This window comes from Semicossyphus pulcher, unplaced genomic scaffold (assembly GCF_022749685.1).
Source record: "Semicossyphus pulcher isolate SPU_LCO1_2020_fin unplaced genomic scaffold, fSemPul1.0.p SCAF_2, whole genome shotgun sequence".
Taxonomy (NCBI): domain Eukaryota; kingdom Metazoa; phylum Chordata; class Actinopteri; order Labriformes; family Labridae; genus Semicossyphus; species Semicossyphus pulcher.
In genome coordinates this window covers 24,782,034-24,808,348 of record NW_027211693.1, presented here as the reverse complement: position 1 = coordinate 24,808,348, position 26,315 = coordinate 24,782,034, and the positions used below count along the sequence as shown (strand labels likewise).

The 26,315-nt window shown below is 41.1% G+C and overlaps 1 protein-coding gene across 2 annotated transcripts in view; it reads right to left on the bottom strand.

The window, feature by feature from the left end:
- Window positions 1-8,581: 8,581 nt before the first annotated feature.
- The window catches only part of ctnna1 (catenin (cadherin-associated protein), alpha 1), a 77,006-nt gene continuing 59,272 nt past the window's right edge, over window positions 8,582-26,315 (bottom strand). For both annotated transcript variants that reach the window (XM_069669662.1, XM_069669661.1), the window contains exons 16-18: window positions 21,777-21,882; window positions 11,500-11,634; window positions 8,582-10,400 (exon numbers count right to left, since the gene is read on the bottom strand). In XM_069669662.1, coding sequence (XP_069525763.1) covers window positions 10,110-10,400; window positions 11,500-11,634; window positions 21,777-21,882 — 532 coding nt within the window. In that variant the 3' untranslated portion in view covers window positions 8,582-10,109. The remainder of the gene's footprint in view (window positions 10,401-11,499; window positions 11,635-21,776; window positions 21,883-26,315) is intronic.

The following is a 26,315-nucleotide window of genomic DNA, read 5'->3' as shown; positions in this document are numbered from 1 at the left end:
TTTAAAGCAGCTCCTCCAGTGGCTTATAGAAATCACGTCAACACGAGAGACAGCTGATCGAACAAGTCCAGCTCGAGAAAGTGGATTTAGGTGTTTGCAAATAATCCACTGGCCCTGAGTGAAGACAACACGGTGCCACGAGGGGAAAACCTGATGGCCACAAATCACTCTAGCCAAAAGTCAATTAAAGAGCCAGCGAAAAAGCATTTTACATCTAATTACATCACACAAATCGTCTCAGACAGCACACATGCATGTTCACCATGGCCATTTATTTGCAATACAATGACAGCGGCCCTCGCTGCAAGGCTTACAGTATTACGCTTACATTGTGAACGGAGTTTTAACATAATTACCTATGTCTGTGCCGCTGCTGATTCTATTACTTTTTACTGCCTTTTTTGTGATTCCTAGGGAGCTGATTATAAAAGTGACTTCAAATGAAAAGATAGTGCTCTTTTTAATGCTGGCACCATTTCACTGGATTACATAGTATCCAACTCTACAATGTTTTCAGACTCACAGCCCCGGGGATAAGTACCCTGGACCTGCACTCACATTAGAAAGAGGTGATTTTGGGATTAGGTTTTATGTAACTGGTCTCAGATGCCATGCCATGAAAAGGCTAAGGTATGAAATTGTGTTCAGTGAGGCAACCATGTAAGGAGATTAGGTGTTTCAAAGTGTTCTTTACTTCAGAAGCATATATTTCAACCTGCGGTTAAAGTTTCATTTTCATAGTCAACACATGTATTCTCAAAAGCAAAATTACAGGTTATTATCCAAGCACTCTGAAATGGTTCATACATGTTGAGGGGCAGTGCTGCATGTGTAGCTGAACTCCCCTTTTCTTGGGCTAACATGGCTCTCCACTGGCAGACTCATGCCTATAAAAAGACTAGCCGTAAGACTCAGCAGCCACAATAAAAACCTCTGACCAGCCAACAGGGGAGGAATTTTGCACTTTATGAGATGAATGCTGCGGAGACTGAAAGCCTCATACCTCATCACTAATTACACTTTTACGAAGAAAAGCAAAATTAAATTCCCCAAGGGACTATACTTCCATTAAACATGATAAGTGGGTTACTGCGCTACTATAAACCTGACACTAGCAAGCAAATGTACAATCCAGTAACTTACAACAGTTACCATTTCTCCTGCTGGCCCTTAGGTAATTAATGTTCTCCCAAATCCCCAGCTCTCAGGCTGTAGCTGTGGCTTTCGGGGACTCGAGGAACTTTTTTTTCTCCACAGTGCTGCGGGCAAAACATTTTTATTAATGTGAAGAAGTCATTATTAATGGCGCCCTGGAAAGGTTAGACTCATAAGGTCAGGGGAACTTTTGGAAGACCTTCAAACTGGATTAAATACATCCCAATTACTTCTAAGTTTCTCCTCTTCCCCGTGACTCCTGGTGTTTGTTAAATAGAGAAAAGGCATTTCATTTCATTCACTGCGACTGTTCAGTATCTCATCTGAATAAACAGACCACGACCCAATACCTCCTTGTGTTTGATATTGTTAATCTGACACCACCTGTCAAATGATTCCACTACAAAGTAATGCATAAATAAAGGAGACGCTCTGTGTCTTTTTTGTAGTCACTGGAGAGCTTTAAAACTACAGACCATCTCCCAGTGTGTCCAGCTGGACTCACTGGACTCTTGGATCCTGTTTTAAGCCGCTGACATTTTAGTGAGAACTAGCTTATTAGCTGTATGGTGTGGTTCACTGGTCCTTTCAACCAGTCATATTTAACATTTATACTCCACCAACAGAGCCAAGTCTATCTATCCGAGACGCCCACCTTGGCACTGACAGATTGTCAGTCCAGCAGCCTGTGTTTATTGCCAATTCTCTCTCACTTGGTTCAGCGCTAATACTTCAGAAAACCTCTCTATTTCTGTGTTTATGTACAGCACCCAGCTCACCCCTTCCTCAACAACCTACTCTGCCTCCCTGCCTCCACCAGCCCACATCCTCTAATTCTAAAATAATGGGAATCTCACCTTATTGATTAAACTGTCACACTTGACCACTGTGATTGATAAAACTTCATTCAAACATGTCATGCGACGACAGCAGTTTGAGTGACACAGCAAAACACAAATGAGAGGAAGCTAGCGAGGGGGGGGTTGACATGAGGGGCTGTCCTGTGCTGTCATCTTTGCATCATATCTGCATTCAAACGCCTTATACAGCCAGTGTATTGTTTTACTATACAAGACCACAATGATTTAGGTCTTCGTTTTCACAGCAGAGGGGAACCCATCCTCGTATTATCTGTCAGGACTCTACTGGTCTCTGGGGCCCAGCCATATTTATGGAGGTGTGTTCGTCTGGGGACACTGTGGAGGGTTCTGGCTTAACCATGAGGAGCGAACAATGAAAGCAGGTTTAGGATCTATGAGCCTCGCCACATATCACTAAGCATACAATTTTGACAACTGCAGTGGTAATTGTGTGTTGTGTGAGAACGATTTTGATATAATGACTGAGATCTGGCCGAACAGAGCATGGATTTTTCTGCACAGCTCTGAATGGAGAAACAAAGCACTGAACCATTTTGAGGCAATGCCCTGAAAATGTATCAAATAATGGACTCTGACACCAGGTCTTACACTCCAAATATGTTTACCCAAGTGTACTCCCAGTTCTTCCAATGGGCATAGCAATCGTATGCTTTGGACTCCATACCATCAAAGTAAAAGGCTCATTGTCATTCAATACGGTTACATCTGCTTGCAGCAGCTCTATAGAAATATTAAAAACTGTTCCACATTACTCAGCTGTGGTGAGCCATGTGGGTAAAATCCTCTAGTGGAATATTAATAATTTATTACTACAATAACAATATGAACCATAATAGAGTAAAGTAGAAAGAAATACAAAGAAACTTCTTAGGACTGCTTGTTAATGGTTGATAGATTACTTCTATTTCTTACAAAATTCACATGCAAATCAATCCCTAACTTGTTCAGCTTATTGAATCGCATCAAGATCCTTGATGGCCTAATACAAGATATCAAAGGAATAACTACCATGGTTCAAATGGCACAGCAAAATCTCTTTATACATCTCAAAATATATTTAGTCAAATTTGTCAAACTCTAAGCCCAGCTGCAGTGAGCTTTCTATCACTTCACAGTTTAACAAGAGAATAAATAAACCATACCTAACAAGCAAGTCACTGATGTAACTATTATGACTCTAACAATTTAAATAAGCCTTTCCCAAAATGAAGAGTTGGCTTAATCTTAAATTGTTCTAAACAATGTCCGACATGTAAGGCTGTATTAGGTTGAAGGGAGCTTTATGCTGACATGTTAAAGGGTGAAATGACCCACACTTATTAGTCTGATATGTGACTACATTGTGAACATTTAGGTTGCTGTGATTAGACGATGGAGGCTGGGTCTTGCCCTGGTAATGAATTACATTATTTTTCACAAAGACAGCAAACACAGGCATCGCCAAAGAATGGTATAAGTAAAAAAAAAAAAAAAAAAAGCTACATTTTAAGGGAAGACTTACAAGGGACTAAAAAAGTTATTAGAATATTTCCTGTGGCCCATTAGGGACTCAAATAAACAAGGACAGTGTTGTAAAGTGTTTAAAGTGTTTGCAAACAGTAATAAAGGAGTGCTTTAAAGTTATTGCAATGAAATGTTAAAGGATAATAAAAAATATATGTGGTCCAAGAGTCTAAAACTTTTTGGAGAGAAACGCTGTGGATAAAGCAGGCACTGGAGGGGCACAAGACAAAAACAAAGAGTGCTTTAGAGTTTGACTGACGTGTATAAACTGTCTGGGTATGTTTGCTTTACAACACAAATTGTGAACTCATTTTAGTCTCTATGATTCTATTTTTGTTCAAAGTTTGTTGCCTAGTTTGGTTCTCACTCTACCTGTGTCAAGCGACATGGTCAAGCTAAAGTAAAACGCCCAGTTTAAATTAACGTACACTATCTACCAACACAATTCAGCCGCTTCTAATCAATTTTTACTCTAGCAAGGCTTCAATAAGCTTTCAAAGGAGCTCATAAGAAGCCCAAAGGTCAACTGCAAAGACACATCACTATGTTGCAAAATGAAGGGAAAACAAGGGATGGGTTCTTCTTAGGTGGACCACACTCTAGTGTAGGCTACTATAGCCCTCTCTGAGTTGCCTATATTATAATGCGACTGCAAGATCTAGCTACATGACATTTGATGGCTAAAGAAAGTTTAAAATAGAAGAGACGATCTGCACTGGGCCCAGGCTACAATAAAACCCAGGTCCCTGCAATAACACAATATTTGTTGCTGGTGTGAGTGTGGCTGTTAGGGCTGTCACTTTCCAATCGAAATTCATTATCATTCGAACCTGGTGAAATATTAATAGTTCGAACTGGAATGATGTGATCAAACTCAAAATTGAAGCACAGCAGATAACACTTGCCCACGAACAAATTTACCAGAGCTGCTTTCCAGAGTCCCAGAATGTTATCACAGTGTGCCTTGTATACCAACAGAAGGCGATAACACGCTGCCTGCCACAAACCAATGGAGGAAACTAACGAGCCATCCGTTGTTAACCTTTCCTGTTTCAGCGTCCCAACTGTAGTCAGAAAGCACAGGGGACTTATTGTAGTTCTGCTCCAGGGCCGAAGCTTTAGCTACCTTCAGGGCTAACTCACGTCACATTAATACGCCTGCAGCAAGCAGCAAGCAGCAAGCAAGACACGGGAGCGTGGCTTGACTCTTGAGGAGTCGGAGGCTTTATGATGCACAAGCACAACCTAAACTGTACATTTGTTCTGTCATTTAAACAGCTACCTATCACTTTTTTTCTCAACTCTTCCGCTGCTCCAGTCCCTGACACTTCAGGTAACTCATGCACACACACACTTCCGTTGTCTCTCACTCGCTCCACCACCCCACACTCACCGCATAGCTCTTCCCAAAACAGAGCTACGCTTCTAGTATAAGACCGTGCAACAGAACTGATCATGTCAACACCAACCAGCTCAGAAGCGCTGCATGTACCACTACGTACAAAATATGTAGTGTACCACTACGTATGTTTGATTTCTGTTGTATTAACAAAGTTTGCTTGAGTGATAGATTTTGGACACTGAAAATATTAAGACATGATGTATCACTATTTTTATCAATACCATCTGTGGAAATAAAGTAGAAGTGTAAATTAATGATTAGTCACACTGTGAGAAAATGGGCTGAACCATGTCTCAACATAAGTGTGCGATAAAATACACTGATGGATCTGTCTATTGCTAGAGTGTAACCATCTGTCTGACATTCATTGTCACAGTTAAGTTAAGCTTGACTGTTAGCGTGGTGTGGTGCAGGCTAATTATGTGATGTTTTATCTTGGTTACTGGGCAGGGAATCATAACAACACTAATGGATGTAATACCCCTCTTGTTACATGCTTTTTTTGGTTCATTTGTTTCCTTCATGCACTAAAAACACCTGTGTCAAAGACTACATCAACACAAAGGACTCAGTGAAACACAGGAGATTTATCATTACCACTTAATGATGTGTGAGACTTTCAAACTTTATTGCTTCTCTCTACAGGCAGATTAATTCAAACCACCCTGGATATATTAACATTGGAGGGAACAGATTTACTCTTAACGCAGCCCCTCTTAATAGTCGGAGAGGGTCCAGTTTACACAGAGATGAAGAGTAAGAATTACATTTTAAAATCCTATCCATCGTCATGACTCTCTGTAATTTTAAATGGGTCATTATGAAACTACAGTCCTACATTGAATTTAGGGTACAAGCCCAAATACCACAGAGAAGTAGGGCCCATTCTAACTAGGTCTGCACAGCACTTTCATCGTCCCCCTTTTTTCAGTTTACCAGTCTGTGCATGGTCCTACTTACAATTCATCTTATAAAGAACAAGTTCAGTGAAGTTGTCAGGGGGCCGTGAGAGTGACACTTCAACATTGTTAAGACTTTTTACTCGATAAAAAGCATCATAAGCTAAAAACAACAACACAAGCCTTGTGTTCAAACACTCGCTGGAAGCTGCAAATTAACACAAGCATGAGCATCCCACTCCGTGTCACAACAGCATGAACAACAAGATTTATAGATAAGTTCAAGGCTGCAAAACATCGAGGAACAACAAGCCCATCAAGAGTACAGACACAAAATCTGAAATATACACAAACATACACAGCCACATCATGTACCAACTAATAACAACATGACAGACACATCTGTAACCAGTGTATCTATGTCTACCAGTAGCAGCAGCCATAGTAGCAGTGTGCGGAGAATAATAACTAATCTACAATAGAACAGTGGCACAATATCAACCTTCAGGTAGTAAAAATAAATAATGTTTCACTTACCATTGAGGATGCTTGGGGCAGCGAGTGTAGGTGTTCAACCATCTCCAGATAACATCCTTCCGGTCATCGGTGCACTTGGAGGTAATGTTGCTGTTTCTCTCCAAGGTTAGCTGGACCCACAGTGATGCAACAAGCTGTCCCTCCAGTGTGTGAAGCATGACTTGTTGATATTTCCTGAACACGTTTTTACAAGTTTAAATTTCAGGCCTTGAATTTGTCCCATTAAGTCCGAGCACTGAGAACCATAAGCTGGAAGCATTTCTGTCTCAACACTGTGGCTTTTTTCAGCAGGACTTTGTCCGTGAACACTGCACTCACATCTTAGGGCAATGTTTGCCTTGGTGTAGCCACGCATTTTTGGTTCGTCAGTCCCAATGCTCCCCAACGGCAGTTGAGGACGGCGGTTGACAGGCCGCGCGTGAGCAAGCTCGCCCCTAAACACGCTAGCTTAATTGAAAGAGATGTAAGCTAGCTTAGCGGTTATGTTTAAACTCCGGTTTTCTTCACTCTTTAACGCGCCTCTGCCTTCAACTGTCTCATCGGGTGCTACAGCAACTCGCCCTCCTCCTCATTTGACTTTAAAGTCGCGAAAAAAGTTATTTTATCAGCTAACTGACTTTTGGCGGTCTCTCTTTCAAGGCAAACATTTGTATGCAGAGAATCACAGGTGTAGTTAATGATGGCTGCATAACATTAAGCGAGCCAGGTACTGGAGTCTTCCATTGCGCATGCTCACTCAATGTCATGGACACTTAATAGAATGAAGCCGTAGTTCATTTTATTATTTTCACCTGCTTACCTTGTGCTTATCCTTGAAAAGGGTCTATTCGTTAATCATCACTACATTTAAAAGGCTAAATAAAATATGATAAAACGTAATATACAGATGACTCAGCCTGGTTCAGTCACATTTCTTCAGAGCCTCTTCTGTCCTGTGGAAAATCTAATTTATATACTTTATACTTTATATTTAAAATATTCTTATGATAGGCCTACTTCTTAATACCAAACGTCAGGTCTCCTAATATTTAAATGCATGAGATAATAATAACAAAAGGTCATAATAATAAACAATTAAGGTCTTTCATGTTGTCCTAAAACTTATGCCATCTAAAAATACATTGAGCAATTATGTTTTTGGGGTCCTCTATTTTCTTTTTCAGTTTTTCTAAATCTATATACATTACATTACTTGTGGTTAAAACACAACAGAAGTTCACAGGGGATGTTATGTCCTATAATTCTAACCATGATTTTTCTGAAAATTTTCAATAAGACCAGTGTTACTCAATGTCCCAAATCCTGTGTAAAAGGTTCCTACAAAGATCAATTCAACAGAACCGATATAATATATATGGAGAGGAATGCTTCTATTAAGTTATTTACATGTTAACTCTTTAATTGCAGTTTAATTGCTACAGTAATCGGGACACATATCTTGTCATCTACAGCCACTAAAGTTCATTCCATCTTTTTCATAAAAAAAATCTGGGAAAACTTGATAGGACTCCTAAGTAGATGTAGATGAGGTAGGGAGGTAAGGGTTTTAACTAACCAACCTAATAAATTATATCCATCTCAAACCCCCCAAACAGTGATACTCGTACTGCCTGCCTGTAGATGAATATGAAAAAGTGGATGTTTTCTCAGTGATGACTCATACTGGCTGTGATGTGCGATTACTACAGCACTTACAGAAAAATTTCGCATTTTCCCCACATACAGTGTTGCCTCAGATATATTTATCTTCACGTTGTGCACTTTCTTTGGTCTCCTAATGCATCGTCTTCACAGACTATTGTTTAAAAAACACCACCAGAAGAATGTGTTTGATGTTAAAAGCTGCACTTATTTTTGTAGAGAAAATAACCCACAACAGCAGAGAAACCTAATTACAGAAGTTACAAGAGCATGCTGAATAAAGCCCTTGAGTCAGTAATGCAGACTATAGGGGGGCATGTATACATGATATAATGCTTTAATTATGCACAGCAGCATATTTAGAGATGTGTGGAACTTCATTTTACCTCAGAAAGCAAGAAGGAAACTTAAGGGCTTTTTTTAGCACTCTCCGAGCACTAAACCTTGTTTCTACAACATGAATCTGGTATAATGGCGTAAAAGGCATACAATGACGGTAAGGGTTTAAGGGAGGGGAGAAAAGCATTAATTCAGTGTGCAGTAAAGATAAAGATATTAAGACATTCATTTTAATTGTTTATTAAGATATAAAGCAGGCACATGAATACAAGAAACTTGTATGTGCACTAATAAGTCAGCTCTCAATAACAAAAAATCCACAGCAAAGTAGTTTGATATCACTCAAAATTCATATTCAAATACAGCAAAAGACAAACTGTGAGGAAAAAAAACGTACTGAAAACTCGCTCGAAATGCTTGATTCTACAGTAATAATAATAAAATTGTCAAATAACCAAACATGCCCATCCTGCTGCAGTTCACTGAGCAACTAAATCACCACCGTTACTGTTACCTGAAGTAAAAAATAAAAATGATCCCGTTTCATTTTTAAAGCTCAAACACCTGGCAACTTGATTCTAGTTCTTTATAAAGATTGTTCACAAGTAAAGTCTTGATTAGTGTTCAAGCTCAAAGACGAGGAATATAAACAATGAACACGAGTCAGTGAAATCCTCTCCTTCCCTGCTAAGCTGTGTAAAGAAAACGTATTGATCCGTCAATTTGGACACATTCTTAGATTGTGAAGGTGTTTGGTCACATCGTCGGTTAGCTCGTCAGCTTGAGGAGTACCGACACAGGGTCTACGCATTGTTTAGCCCCCCTTGGGTTCTATTGGGGGGGCTTGGGGTATATTTACAAAGTTTGACTGGACTGGGTGGACCTGTGTGCTTCAAGTGTAAAATCAAGCATGTGTGCCAGTTAGGCAGCAAAACAGAGGGCTGGGAGGAGTCACCTTTGGTTTGCCAAATGATGTGAACATGAAAAAAACAAAGAAAATGAAACTTGAGATGCTTAAATTATGAAAAAAAATGACATTTACCAGACAATATGTTAAAGGGAATACAAATTAGTCATCATTCAGCTCTGAAAATAGTGTTCAAGTTCAGTTTAAACTTATTTAACTGTTTATAGTGGCATAACAAAGTATGTCTAAAGTTATAAAAGTACAGGCACGCATGAAAATATAGTGACTTTGGTTACATGAAGTTAAACCGAACTTATTTAAAATCTCACCAGTTAGCCCAGCACATCCAAATGAACTACAGTTATTGCTCAGGTTAAAATAAGGCTGTTGAGATTTTGCATAGTTGATATTTGCAGAACAGAAGAATCTTGCAATCATCAAACACTACAGTGGAAACACCAGAGACCCCTCAGTATTATGAACTATAAAACTGGTTAGAATACAAAATAATCAAAAGCCTCTTGGAATTAGTTCTTATAATACCTATGAAATCCACTCCGCTTCCTCCCGTAAACACGGGAACAAACATGAAAAATGCCTTTGTCCAGTTGATTTCCCTCTAACTGCTTCTTAAGAGACAGTTAATGCTACAGACTTGAGCAAACGTGAACTTACGGAATAGAGATGAGGCAGTGTAGGAATATAATTGGTCAAACAGACAAGCAGTCTATGCAAAGGTGGAACTAATATGATAAATCTTTCCTTTTTGATAGAATGACAAGTTTTATCTCTATATAAACTCATTGGTCAATATTCTGTGTTCTCTTGAATCAGAATCAGGGAGTCTAGATGCTATCCATGGCTTTAAACTCGCTCAGAGCCTGCACGGGGTTCACGTGCTTCTTGTGAGAGGATCTCTTGACTCTGTTTGTTTGGCCGTCGTCCTGCTTCTCTCTCTTCACCAGAGGCTTCTTCTCAGGAGCTTTCATCCTCCAGGAGATCGCTGGCATATTGAGGGCCTCCATGTTTTTGTTCTTCTGGTACTTAGTGGATGCAACGTAGGAGGCCTTGACTGTGGACACCACGGTGTTCATCAGGTTCTTGGCGGCCTGAATGAGGGACATGGCGCTGTCCAACTGAGTACATGAAAGGGACGAGAGAGAACACCAGAGACACAGTTAGCTTTGTTAAACAGGCAAAGTCTGTGGCGAAATCAAGCCAAGTAAAGGTAAATTGTTCCCATCTTTATTTTGCCTTTCAGTTTTAAAACCAAGTAAACAGAGACTCAAGTGTTTTTCACAGAAGACCTTTCCAAGTTTGTCCAGAACACAAACATATGTGAGAATTTTAGAATATGGGAAAAGGTCACACTAATTTAATCTCCACAATTTAATAGCCTCGGAGACTGTGGTGACACTTGACTGGGTGTGTTGGAAGCAAAGGCTCATTTCAGCCCTCCAGAAAGGAGGGGATAATTCATTACCTCCTGCACACAGAGGCAGCCTCTTTTAATTAATTTGACTGGCAAGTAATAGGTTAATTAATGCTTAAATAGGGTCTGTAAACATTCGCCTTTTACAGTGTTATCTTAAGTAGTAAAAAGGTTAGAGAACATTTGGGCAGCACAAGTTCTCACTAGCACGAAGAAGCTATTATTTCTGGTATCTGATAATTCGTTATGAAATATATGCTGCACATTACACTGCAGAGAATGAATCATAAACTAATGACAACCAACAGCCAATGCCGCTAGGTATTAGTATTTTTAATTTATTTGGGCACCACCAGATAATAAAACTTTAGAAAGAAGCAAATGTATTCTATTGATTTAATTATCTTTGCAGCTTGAAATAAAAAGTACTCAGTGGATATTTCTTGGTAAACAAATGCAGTGCTGTTAACAATCAGTTTCTCACCAGAGTACATTGTGCTTATGCTTAAGGCTTAAAAAAAAAATCACTGCACTTCATTTGTGTTATTGTTTTGGAACCTGTACTGTTTGCAGCTTCTGTCCTCTTCCTCTCCTCTTTCATGGCTATTTGCTAACTCTGAAGCCAACACCAACTCCGACCGCCCTCTGCAGTCCTCAAAACTGTTATAGTCCAAATAAAACTGTTTAATTTAACACCCCATTTCAACTGCTCTACTACTCTTTGGGTACTGTGGGCCCTGTTGCACAATGAAGACTGTAAAGGGTTGACAGTGTGTCCATGGTTTATGTCATGTTTAACTTACCCCAGAGACGACCAGCTCTCCTCCCAGGTTCTGCACCTCTGCCTTGACTTTGCTGCAGATGTTCAGCTGGTGGCAGTACAGGGCGATACGCTGCAGGTAGGCCAGCAGGTCCTGCTTACAGGTGGAGTCGGGGCACTACGAGGCAGAAAGACAACATGTGTTAACTAATGTGCACATCATTAAGTAGTACAAGCAGTAACAGGTTTGTGGTTTTAATACTACCTGCTTGCAGGTGCAACAATGAATCAATTTTTGTCACTTGAGTCATTTGCTGGCACTACTCAATCTGAATATTTATGTGATTCCACAGAGGCAATGATCTCGCACTTTATCAAGATGAGTTAGTTGCAGTGTGACAGGTAAGGTAGACACCCACATTAGGGACGTGCTCGGAGCCAAAATGACAAACGCACGCCCACAACCTGCTAGATTGATAACCCATCTTCACAGGGTTAGGCACGATCAAGTCACACAGAATGCAAATTCTATTAAGAGGCAAACACGGCTGTCAATCAATTAGTTTTCAGTGCTGGACATTATCCTGTGAGAAGTCTGTTTGGAAGCAAAGTGTTAACAGTAGCCCTGATCAGTGGTAAGAAATGTATTACCCACGCAAGCTTTCATTAATCTCTTCTTGGAAAAAAAAACCTTTGAGAAGCCTCCATCCCAACATCTTAAACCAGAGGAAACAAGCAGCAACAAGGGATGTGAGGAACTGTTTTGTAGAATAATCTTTCAATTGTTTTCAAGATAATTTTATCTTTAGATTATAAAGTTTCAGAAAATGGTGAAAAAGGTCAACCAGTGTTTTCCAAAGCCCACGATGACAACCTTTAAAATGTCTTGTTTTGCCAAAACCCAAATATATTCAGTTGGCAGATGATTAAAGAAACAGGAAATTATTCACATCACAGAAGGTGAAGAAGATAATTTTGACTTTAAAGAAAAACTTGAACCTATTAATCACTTATCAAAATCATTACAGATGCAGCTCCTCGTGCAACAGATGAGAAGAGGCTTAAAACATTTTGAAGAGCATAGATTTAATACTAAATTAAAAAGGCTATTATTCTTTCCTACAAGACATTAATTATACTGTCAAAACAAAATACATTGGAGCCATAAAAAAATCATCAACTTGAAGAAATCCAATAAATTATCATAAAAACCACTTAAGAGTGGCGGTATGTGAAGAGCCCAATAAATGCATCTCATTTAGCATTGGCACCCTCTTTGAATTATTTCAACTCATCATAATTAGACGACTTTGGTTCTACCTTGGAACAATATTCTATACTCTTTCTTCGTTTGCTAAATGAGCCCCCTGCCAGCTTTTATAATTAGGCCACTGTACTCTTCCTCGCTGCTCATCAAGTGAAGTATGAAAACACCCTGCTGGGACATCAGGATGTAGATCTCTGCAGAGTGACCTGACACACAAAGAGTCCGTCAGCAATGATCATGACATGGAGAGACCGACTCCTGTTACACACAATCAGAGGCTGGTAGCCTTTCACCCCGCATACTAAACTAACTGAGCCTGTGAAAAGCACCGAGGTGACCATGTGAGTGAGCGAGCCAGGAAAAAATACTGGTTGAAACATCAGGATTTGCAGGTGTTCTGCTGTCTGAAGGAGGAGTCCTCTGGCAGCTGTTAATTCTGAGTGCAGGGAAAGGTGAGCGGGAGGTAATAGCAGCCAATCTTTTAATTGATGGCATCTGTAGGACGGAGCAGGTGAGGTCAGTGCTGGAGTGTGCAAGAGTGTTTGCATGTATTTAGACTAAATGAGCAGGATTTCTGTGCAGCTGTAAGTGAGCACACATTCCTTAATATTGACCATTACTACTATTAAAGTACACTTAATCCACAGAAGGAAAAGAAATCCCCATTCTCTCTTTTCTATGCAAAGCTTTTTGGACACGTCAAACACACTGGGACGCGTCTAATCCCGCTGAGCGCGTCGGTATCCCTGGTGAGAGTGCAGAGATCTCCGCTGAATAATGTGCTCTCGCTCCCACATATACAGGCAAGCATGCATGCATTTACACAGAACCCAGCCAGCACAACTGTGCTCATTCATACACAGCATACAGCAGAGTAATGTGCTGCTATAGTAGAACAAGGACACCAAACACTTCCTATCACCGTGCTCAGAGAAACCCATCCTATCTACATACATACAAATTAAAACAAATACAGCTGAGGCCATTACACTTATTTCTTTCCACACTGAGCGCTCTATAGATGTGCTGTGACAATATTAATAAAACGGAGTCTTCTCTCACTCCCATCCCCTCCTGATTAATCGAAGATGGGCTAAGTAGAGAGGAGGGAAATGTAAGAGTTGACATTCTATTAAAGAAGGGTATGCAAGAGGAGATGAGGGGAGAAAGAGCTGCAGGGGATGATCATCATACAGGAGAAGACTAATACATGGCTGAGAGACTGGATAAAAGGGGAGAGGGAGGGAAGGTTAAAAAAAAAGAGGAGAGAAGAAGAAAAATAAGTAGTTGGAGAAAAGACGAGGATGAAGAGTGAGCCAGAGGGGGAACAGTGTGGAGGAGTAAATAAGGGGGAGAAATCCAACTGGGGAAACGGGACGCAGACAGGAGGATTCAACTGCAGTTGGGAGGGGGGTATAAGTAAGTAAGAAATAGCGTGTGTGTGCGTATGTGTGTGTGTGAGTGTGTGTGCATAGACACGCATGCAATAGCAAAGACCTGGGATGAGGCTGAATGCAGCAGCCATGCTAATGAGGGCTCGGGGAAGTATTCAGACGGCTGAGAGCAGGGCGCTGTGAAAGCATCACTTGTGCTCATACTCAGCTCAGCTGCTGGCTTCACTCAGCACTCAGGAAACTCTGCAAGGCTGCTCCGACTGTGACATGTGAATACATAAGTTGCACAGAGAAGAGACAAGAACACCTTGGATTGTTTTGGTAATTCAAACAGAAGCACTGTGTGTCATTAACTCAATGGTTTCCACTAGCTGATCTGTGCTGATGAGCTAAAGTACCTCAATGGCTTCATTCACTGTGCTGTATTCCATGTTTCCATGCGTCTGTAGAAACATTAGGTCTCTGCTTTTATATTACACAGTATGAATGAAAATAAATATTAACTGTGGCTGAGAATGTAAATGTTTTTGTCAACTTTAAATGTTAATGTATGTGCATGTTGTGCAAACACCAAAACCCTCCATGTCAAAAAGAAGATATACAATTTTGAGCTACTCACAGTTTCTGACTGACGTCTTACAAGATGTAATGCAAATCAACAAAAGAATTAGGAATAAATTATATCATATAATGCTTACTAGAAACAGTAGTAAAGGTCATTCTGATTAGGTATGTCGACATGTCTCAGTCGGCCCTCACAAGTAAAAATACTCTTTTTAGGACATTTTATGGCCTGAAATTTGAGGATTTTCAGGCACTTTAAGGACCTGCAGGAACTCCCTCTTGTGTAAAAAAGGAAGGGATCCACACTGACTGATGCTCCCCTCTAATAGTGACTTCAGCTATTAGAGCCCATCACTGTGACACTTTTTCTTTCTCTAAGTGCTGCTGTAATATGTTCCTGAAGTTTGATGATATAGCCTTTTGCTTCTTTCTCATGCTGTGAGGCCAGTTATGGGCTGGGACAGTCAACCCTGCTGGGTCAGCTACTACTGAGGAATGGCAAAGCAAAGAGAGGGGCATGAGGGACTTCATCACACAGCTCGGGATATCTTTTCAAGGCAAACTAATAGAAAAGGTGAGTCACCAGCTTTCAACAGGAGGCAGCAGTACATGTAGAAATGTCAATGATTCTTGTAGAGTTGTCCTTGTCTCTTCTCTGCAGGATTTAAGTGCCTTCTCAGAAAAATAAAAGGTGAAACGCCAAAGTAGGATCAAAGGGTACTTCAGCATTGTTCTAATTTTCTAATTTCTTCTCTTAAGTAACAATAGCTTTCATGACTTTTGCTTTATTACATATTCATGAGGGCCTCGCTTTTTAAGTGTGTGGGTAGCTCTTTTTTCATTTTGCATTGCTTAGCATTTAAGCTGCTGCTCCAGAGGAGGTTCAGAGCAGAGTCTAAAACTAACGCAGAAATCTTTCCCCCCTTAACAACTCAGCCAACAAAATAAGAAAAGGAAATGAGGCAATAAGAATAACGAAGTAGGATGTTGAACAAAAGGATTTCACTGGGCTCCGTGTTGGGTAATGTCCATGATATAAATGATGATCAGGAAGGTCAGGTCCCATTATTGGAAATGCCATGCAGTTTCGCTGAATTCCATTATACCGAGCAGAGACAGAGTCGGAGCCACTGTGCTGCTGCCGCCCGGCATTGACCTTTCAGGACGCATCACCCAGAGGAAATGCCAATTTCCAATATTTACTGACACGGCAGCATTCTAATGTGCCGCTGCCAGCAACCTGTTGGGGAGTGCCACAGGGCGGTGAGCACAGTGCTGTTTTCTGATATGTTTTGATTTTCAGTCACTTCCTATAGTGAGTAAATTGATACTTCCACTGCTGTCAAGTCTTAGTGAGGAGGTGTGAGTGATTTTGCTGAGTGTCTTCATTGGGACTCTGCCTGTTGCTTTATCCTCGAGACTTTTTCTGGCTGTCTGGAGCCAGAGAAAGAACTGCTTCACAGCCTAAAAGAATATGTGTTTATTTAGGAAGTGTACTGATAACTATGCCTCAACTTTATAAATCAGCTCATAACATGACACAGTGACAGCCCAATTTGTCCTCCCGCTACAGTTAAAAGACTAGCTTAAACAAACACAAAAAGAGACGAGCCATGTGGTGTTGTGGCTGGATCTTTTTTTAGCTCAAAGCGAGGAAAACAAAGCTAAGACCAGCAAGCTCTTTTCACTTTGCGGCTTTAATGCTCTGACATATAAAACATCGAGCGGGGGGTGAGAAAAAACGAAAACATAAATCCGACATTTGTGCGCCTGTGTGTGAGATAGAGGGTTGTGGATAATTAGCTCTGCCTAACCTGAGAAAGGACCTTCAGGACAAGAAGCCAACAGGAACCTTTATCTGCCATTACAACTCAAAACTGCCAGGGGGGGGAGCAGGGACGAGAGATATATAGGTTACAGTGCGCTGCCTGCCATTGGGAATAACAGTGAGCCTGAGATCTATGGCAAAGTTTAAGGAGATACAGAAAACAAAGCACTGCAAAGAGCATTCTGTTACTGCAGGAGGAAACTGAAGGAGAAGATAGGGCTATGCTGCAACAGGACATGATCAATTCTGCACTGTTATCTGTAGACATTTAAAGATTTATACAGCGCAAAATAAAAAATGTCCAATGTATTAAACAGAATTTATAAGTTCTGTTGCAGGGAATACAACAGTAAATGGTGAAACATTAATGAAAAGAACAAGCAAAGATAGATGAGATGGCTTCAGACCACTGAGAGCAGTGGGTTTCCAAAAACTGAACTTAAAGCACACTTCTTATTCTAGGTGTTTACTGTGCACAGCCTTGTGAATGGGCTTTACTGTTTATGTGCTGTACGTTAGCTGTTGACGGCTAAATATAAATCTGCCATGGTCTACCTTTATCAATCAAGATCAATTTCAAAACAGAACGTGATAACCAGATCTCGTCTCATCTCTGCGTCTGCTAAAAAGATTCTCCAGATTTGCGTTGGGCCAATTCAATCACGCCGGCAATCGGTGATGTTAATGTGACATTGAGGCAGACAGGGTGTCTGACAGGAGAACATCAAGCTGGGGGCGAGCCAAAAAGACTGACTTTAAAGGTAACCACAGGGACCAATTAAATGGCCCTCATCAATTTTTAATGTTTGTGCTGCACCTGTCAGTCAGGCAATTCACTCCTGTACTTGTAAGCAGAACTGTTAAGTTAACACGGCTGCTGCAGAGTAAAGTACACACAGGCCTGTTAAAACATTTATACTTTCACTTTTTAATATTCAGACTGACTTTTATTTGGCCAGACATTTTACTCCTTTTTGGCTCGCTTGACATGCAGCTGCTCCAAAACCTCAGATTCCCAATTAAAGGTGGAAAAACAAAGACTACCCAGCACCTTCAAAGCTATAAACAAACAGTATGTATTTCAAAGCTAAAAGTATTTAGCCAGCGACAAATAATGCTCAAACATCTCAAAGTGTAGCAAGAAACAACTTTATCAACATCTCCATTCAGTGTCTGTCTGTTCTTTGCATGATCCTTCCTGGTGGATCGCTCTTTGGTTACTAAAGATGGCTCTTTCAAGGCCAAATTCTATTAGTAGGCAAAACATTACAGATTAACATGTCATGGGTAAATCCCTTTAAAAACAATTGATTGGGAGTTGTTACGTTTTCTCAACCAGCAAATAAGGTGGGCTGCACTTGATTGGGCTGAAGTGCAGTTGGCTGAGGGCTGACCCTTGAACTGCTGAGCTGAGAATTTGTGGACTCTGTGGGTGATTTTGCTTCTCCACTGCAGTAGGTAATTTACAACCCTGTCTGCTGTAAAGCGTCTAGGGCCAGAGCCGGGATTAGACTGTGACCAGCAACAGAGCCCATGGATCACCATAAATCTCCGCTGATTGAATGCAAATTGGAAAAGTACACTATGTATGTCAGTATACATCATGAGAATAAAGCTTGCACACACACAGCTAGCAAATGCCCATTCTCTAAATATGCAAGCCTTATTTTATGTGCATGTGTTTGTATGTGTACATGCAAGTGTTTATGTGGCGAGCAGGCAAGCGGCAGAAATTTATGGGCTACATAGTGGCTAACACATTTACATTATAAATCTCAATTACATAGCATTATTTGTTTACCAGCCGGCTCAGATGGAATTCTCATAAGGTGCCCTGCAGAGGAGGGTCATAAATTCTTAATAAACTGCAGTGCAGACCTTTGTACGCCGCTGACCTAAATCCTGCAGCTCATCTCTGCACTACACTCATTTCTTTAAACTTTAATGAGGCTCGATTACACATATTTAACAGTTTTTCAGAAACCCCAAACTAGACCACGTCCACCTGCACGTCTGTTGAACACAATAAGCACAAACCAAAACAAGGCTTGACACGGTCTTGCAAAGGAAAATGTGGGTGAGATGCTGTGCCATCAGTCTGGGACCATCTGCCAATGTGTTTTATATGAGGAGTAAACCCTCACAGGCCCTGCAGGCCAGAGGCACAGAGCGCAAGTGATTAATATGCCTAGGTTAATGAGCAGTCCCAGCATTGCCTTTGCTCTCTGTCTGCTGTCAGTACGTGTGCATCTTGGTGGTGAATCACTTTACTATTGCTGCTGGAGTATGGAGACCATCACAGCGTGCCATGCCTTTGCTTTAAGTGGGCCTGTGGCATCTCCTGCTTTGTTAGAGTTATAGCCCTAAATATAAACTGCCTGTGTAAATAAATAAATTAAAAAAAACTGCCACCTGGCAATTATACTGCTAATTAAAAGGCGAAGCACTCTTAATGGATTCATCTCTCAGGAGGGATGTTCCTCTCTCAACACAAATACACTCCCCCTCTTTCCTCCCACTTCTATCTCTCCATCATTCTCCTCTCCTCTACCCCATGTCCATCCCTGGGAGCCCTGGCTGATGTGTTACGGGTGAGTGTCGCCTGGACTGCTGGTGTTTTGGTCTCTGCTGAGAGAGAAAGGCTAAGAGGGACAGCTGGATGGGTTCAGAGGCTGGAGGGGTCCTCACTCCTGGCAAAGACTTCTGTTCCAACAGCCAAAGCTCTTCATTTATTCATACTTTGAGTGCTTCAAACCCCAAAATCCCTTAATAGTCGCACACACAAACATACACAGCAAAAACATAAAGAAACCATTACTTACAAACAGTTGAGGATGGGAGAATAAAATAATCCCCAACATCCATACACATGTGCTTGCAGAGAGGCAGGCCAATGAACAGCAGTGTTCAGATGTAGGCACAAACACACACACACACACAAACGCACGCTCACACACCTGCACAGTTGCCCATCTGTTTTCTTTGGGGGATAACACTGTTTTCATTAAAGTGAATAAGCATCTTCAAAAGCGGCAGTGAGGCATAAAAAAGTCACTTTCCAGAACGGCTTATTCCCTATTCAGATGATTCGGATGCAATTAGGTCAGAACAGTTCTGACTTTTACTTTGTGATGGACGTGGACCTGTAACATGAAAGATCTGAGGGCACCTTAAATAAAATATCAGGCCTGCTGTGCTCTTGGCGACCAGCAGCTCATTATGTCAGACTATAAGGGAGATCTGCTGAAAGCTAAATGCAGATGTTCCAATATGTGTGGAATAATTAAACCCCCTGGTTGGCCACCGATAACACAAAGGTACTTTATAGGTACTTTTTATACCCCTTTATATACCCCTTGATATACCTCTTGCATTCTCTTTGAATGTATATATGGAATATTTGTTTTATCCTCTTTCAGTTTATGTAGATTATTCTTCACTTCAAGTGCTGCAGCAGCCTGTACACATCTCTTCTTGTCATGCAAATAAAACACCAGAAAAAAGCTACGACGTAAAACAACATACGCCTTAAATCAATAATTAAACCGTGCTTTTTGTAGGCAAACTTGACTGTTCAGAGACTAATGCTGCACAATAGGCTCAAACAGATTTGTTAATGACCAATGCATAGCATTGATATTCATGTGTTGTAGTCTGCCATGAATCATTTAATTTGAATAACTCATTACCTAACAAAGAGGCTTTCTGCTGTTAGGATGTTTTGCCAACATATCAGTCGAGATGTCAACAACACCAGCGTAAGAGAGAGACTTCCAAACGCCTCCGATCTTATCGAAATTGAAATCTTACAGCAAACATCCAAAGCCAGCGTGTGCCTTGCTGAGCGCGTGTTCTTGGATAGAAGTGAAGAAACCCACAGCTGGTGCATTGAAACCACAGAGCCAAGCAACGTCTTCACGAGAGAAAACCTCAATCTGACAACCATGTCTTGTTGCAAACATCAAAACTTAACTCTTCCATGATTTAACAACAAAATGTATACATATTGCAGACACAGAGGCGATGTGTCTCTGCCTAAGAGAAGGCACATGAATAAGTTGGGGGATAAATCATGTACAGTGCCTCCCTGAGGTGTGGTACAGTGCAAGTATTTAAGTGAAATATGAGGCCATGGATAATTGAATGTGTGTTTCCCTATGTCAAGGACCATAGTCTCTGGGGTAAGGGATAGATGCAGAGAGATGATGGAATCGGGAATTGGGGAGTGGGAGATGGAAGGCTGAGAGAGAGGGAGGGAGTGTTTGATCCTGAAAGAAATTGGTAAAGACGGTTACGGGGTGTGTCATGAATAACTCAAATTATAGAGGTTCTTAACATCTGAAGAGCTCTGCAGTGTGAACCTTTTACTAGGATTTGCTCTTAAACGTGCAAATGAGAAAAAAAAATATATAATAACATGAAAAGCATTTGTGCAAAAAGAACGTACTGAGAGCTTTGCTCTGGCAGACATGGCTTAGAGTAATAAGAGGCGAGTATATTCTCTAAGAAAAGTTTGCCTCTCATTCTGAGTCTTTACATCTAGCTTACATGCAGCACTGCTGAGCATAACATTTAAAAATAAAAGGAAGGAGTGTCAAGATGCAATCTGCATGAAAGCATTTGCTTTTCAAACTCAGTGTGAGCACACAAGCTTGCAGCAGTGTCAGTTCCTTTAGGAACACAGAAGCAGAGAACGAGTTGTGCATTTGAGTAATGAAAAACTCCACGATTATACCAAAGTTTCCACTTGTGTATTGGAGTCACAACGTTTAGGACTTAATAGATAGGTAGTTTAACTTCACAAAGCCCTCACAAAGATGAAATGCAACCCGTGCTGATGTGTGACAGTAGTGCTTGAAAGATTGGGATTAGTGATGTATATTTGCTTGACTATCACACAAAACACAGTCAGTGTTAAGTTTCGCCCCCCCTCCACACAGTGAAGTGAATATGATACAGCAGCAGATTTTAAGAGAGAAACTGCTCCATTTGTAGCTTCTCATTTAACAACTTCTTTCATGTGGTTCATGTTATTTTGTAATACACACAACATTATGTTACATGTTTGTGCTCCAATTTTTCTAGCCAAGCAAGCGAATGATTTCCCTTTATTTGTCCTTTGTGTGGCTGAACTTGTTGCTAATTAATTGGGCCATGACAGTGTCGATGTGGCACATTGATACAATTCTAATTATATATTGGGGTCGCTAGCACAAAGGTGTAGTCTACACCAAACCCTGTGGGATGGAGGTTCATTAACGACTTACATTGTCAGCAATGGTGCGGCCCAGCTTGTCCATTCTTGATCCCGCCTCTGCAATTTTCTTCGCTGCGCTGATGACATCAGACGTATTCTTCAGCGGCCCTTTTCCCCTGGGGAAAAAAAGTGGAAAGATCAGTCACTGTTTCTGATCTTCTGCAGCCTCATTTAATATGCTGCAGCAGCATCTCAGTCATGGAGCGTCTGTTTGTTTTGGAAGGTTGTTTTTTTTGGGCAGAGGCAAGTGTGGATAGAGAAGCGTGACTTATGGGAATAGTTCAGGGAAACGACACAGAAATACATGTGTACGCTGGTGCACAGATGTTACCACGCATACGCACGACACTTGCACACTCTGGCACCATATTGTTCAATCAGAGCGGAGAATGTTTTCGAACCCATTAAATGCAGAGGGGCACCATTTAATCTCAAATCGGTGCCATGGCGCTGTATAAGCACACTTGTTTGAAGCACTGTGACCCAACGCAGCAAATAGGAGATTTATCCCATTGTTTCATCTATTTAAAGCTCCTGTGAGGAGTTTTTCGCTGGTTATGAAACAGAGTAAAACTATTTCTAATGACTCTATATGACCTACAAAAGGCAAACCAGACCATCAGCGGTAAGATTGATTATTTCTATATGGTTATTTTTAATGCCTGAAGCCGCTGGTGGTTGGTTGGGGGGGGGGACGATTTTCCAGGGCAAACATTTTGAGTGATACATATATTCATATATGAAAGCAGGATGTGATTTTTTGTTAAAAAAAAACCCACTTAAGCATATACAGGACAATATCAGCAAAGACATGAGAGGTACGGCTTTGTCCACAGGGGGCGCCAAAATCAACACTAACAGAAAAGTTCCTCACAGGAGCTATAAAGCATTTGATCAACAAAATATTGGTTTGAACTGGCAGTGCTTTCACACTGTAAATCAGAGGAAACCTGGATATAAGAGCCTATCGTGTTATAGCAGTCGCTATATGCTTTCTATCGCAACAGAAATTCTCAGTTCAATCTGTTTGGCCTCTTTTATTCAAGCAGCTTTGAAGGGTTTATCAGGAGGCTAAGACGCAAATAGGATTGGTCTCATATATGTTGGTTGCTCTCAAAAGCCCAACACACACACACACACGCGCGCACACACACACCCGCTCCTCGTAACTATAGTCCTTTTTATCCAGGTATGAGACAAAGGAGGAGACTCAGAGAAAAGAATGTCCAGAATTGAAAGTAGTAACATTCAATTTAAAGGCTTTGGTCATTGTCCTAAAGCTAAACATCCATTCTTGACCTTTCCTGAGCCACACAAAGCCCGTCCCAACACGGGTCAGTCCAGCCGTGACCCGACTCACTGTAAGCTTGTCAGCCATTTGCTGTTTTTTCTGCCCCCACAAGGGACTCTGGGACACAGTTGGCAAGAGGCACAAATTGGATTCAAAGCTGCTCTCTTCAGGCTAAAAAATGAGCCATCCAACCCAGAACAGATGGAATTTTGTGTTCTGTTCTCTCGCTTCCTCTTCCCTCTGCTCCCATCTCCAACCCTTCCCCTCTCGGTCTCTCCCTCTGCTGCTCTGCTGTAAAGCAAGTCAGGGTCCTCGTGGAGGAGGCCATGCGTCAGAGCACAGACTGGCAGCTCTCTGGGGACGAGTCAACCCCCTGGAGACTTCGCTCGAGGCATTGTGATGTGTTCTGGGGGAAAACGTCTTTGTGGAGTGTTTGAAGTATTGATAGTATAATGTTGTAGTTTGTCCCAATTTAAAACATCACACTGATTTTTCCCTAAGCACTAATTTCCTTTAGAAAAACATTTGCTGTAGCCCTGAGAATAAACAGCCAGCTGCTACATTTCCTGAGCATCTTCAGCGCTGCCTGGGTGGCCAAGTAGCATTGAGAAAAAGCAGAAGAGGCCACAGAGATGGACAAGAGACCTCCTGACACGAGGACCCTTGTCAGATATTTGTAATGGATTCATACCTGGAGAAAGGACAAGACACTTCAGGTCTGGTGACAGCTGCAGGCCTCCAGATGGGTGTAAGCCACATCAGGCCGAGCACTCCAGAGCACAGATCGCTCCAAGATAGGTGGCTCCAAAATATGTTGCATGTTTCCAAGCCACACATGCCTTATTCATGAGAGCTGTCACATAGCCATAAGCAATGCAGGAGTCAACAAGAATCTCACTCTCTGCAGATTTGTCAGGAGAGAGGTCCAAAACAATTACCTCTTACAGCATTAACCTTGGCAGGGCTTTGTGCCAGCTCAAGGTTGAGAGGGCAATAATTTGGGCGCGGGCTGAATTAGCCAGCTACTGACCTTCCCTGTACGGCTGCTGAATGCCAGAGTCAAGGCATAATGTGAAGACATATATTCAGGCCGACAAACATCGGTGTGTGTGCTCTGACAGACACACACACTGGTTAGACAGGATGCGATCCAAACTCTCAGAGAGCCAATTAAGAAGTGAAAACACACAAGTTTAGGTGTTATCCTTTAAATTTCCAAACTCTAAGAGTAACTGCACCATCAATAACAGAGGCACAAAAGCCTTCTGTAAGGTGAGTTCAATTTGATACTGGCATCAAAGTGTTTAAAGTGGACACATTTTAGCTCTGCATTCAATTTTCTATCATTCTAATGTGTTTTCGAATCATGTTTGTAAAGTTAGTTTTGTTTTAAAAATTGTTCATATATTTTAATGTAATTATTTTACATAGCCTCTCCTTCCTCCTGAAACGAACGAACCGTTTTGCCATTCAAAGGTCAGACCTTAGCCACGATTGGCTGACAGTATTTGGAGTGACCGCGTAGCCCCTCCACCACGTGGGGGAGCGGTCCCACTGCACTCTGAAGTTGTAGAAAACATGGCTGCTCTAAGATCGGTTATTCAGCCTTATATGTATGAGCCAGAATCTCCAGGAGGGATCGGAATGGTGAGTTGAAATCTTGACAACGACTTGACTACAAGCAAGTGCAAGACGGCAGCCTGGGGTTACGATTGGTCGATTTCAGCGAAAGCAAGCTTCTACGTAGAAACCTGCAGCTGTTCTGAACGGCCAATTTTAGAGGCTACCTTTTTAAAAATGTGATTCCGGAAAAACACAGAATTATGCAGTTTTCACCTTTTCACTGTGAACAATGAACTCCCAAAAATGTGAAAAATATGCTAAATATGAGAATATCCATTCAAAAGATAGGTCCCCTTTAAAAGCTGTTAAGAAATCACAAAGCAGCTTTATTTGTTTTATTTTTGGGTTTTTTTTTCTTGCTTATTTCATGCCTGTTTAGCTTTCCAACAAATTCATTTGATACTACATGTGGAATTTGCAAGCTGAATACATTTCCTACTGGTGACCAGGAATAAAACTGTCGAAAAAAAGCTTCAAGAAGCTGTTTTTCCAATTGGAGAGATTCTCATTTGAATTCCTGGGGTCTCCTTTAAAGTGAAAGAAGAAGCCTGCCTTCATGTTGATATAAAGATGTCACCGCAATCAATAACCTCTTAAAATATATATACACAGCTGCAGCATCTAATAAAGAAACACGGATGGCACTCTGGGGTGGAAGCAGCATCATTTGCATTCCATTTAAATGTGTGTACAGCGTGTACAGTGCATGTATTGCAAAAGGCAGCAATTACTTTTTTTCTTGGTCCTTTGGATGAATATAAGCGAATAGAAAATTGCAGGGTTCTGTGTAACCTCACTCCGATCGCTGTCCGTGTTCGTATTTTGAACTCTGCGACAGCTTTCCAGTATTGTACTCCTGGCCAAGGAGACGGGATCTTTGACCCATTCAGACAGCAGAGAGGCAGCATTTCACCGTCATTACGGATGTGACTCAGAGTTAGGCACAAAATGTCCTCTGACTAATTCGCTTGGAAATGTAAAAAGGCACAGTCATACAAAAACAGTCAGGCGCAAACAAAGTCAGCCAGTCAAAATGTTTCTTCACGTCCTCCACACAAAAACACACACACACCAACACACAACGCACACCCACTGGGTGAGCTAGACGATCACACAGAGACAGAAATGCTGCTCACACTAATCTTAAAGTGTCAATAAAACCGCAACTAGACACAAATTCCAATGTCATTTACAAGCATGCATATTACCCATTCATACATATTACATTTGACCCCTGCCTGGCTAGAAGCATGGGGCTGTAGAATTTGTAAGTATGATGTAAATAGAACAGTTATGCCTTATTTGGTGGTATTTGAACACTACAGTAGGCCTAGCTTGTACAACCAGTGTACAAGTGTGTTATAGAAGGGCCTGTGCATCGCTGAAAGTGCAGAGTTCAAGGTTCATGACTTGTCTATGAACACAGAGGTATTACAGTCTATGTATATCAAATTACAAAATGACTAAACGACTAAAAAAAAGTGTTTAACGGGTTTAGGAACATTATATGGGAAAAAAACATCTGACAATATCAGAAAATCCTCATATAGATGTTTGGGATCGTTGTTTTGTCAGTTAAGTAATAATTCTATTTTAAAATAAGGCTCAGTCGTCTGTTTTTACTTTGGTGGTGCA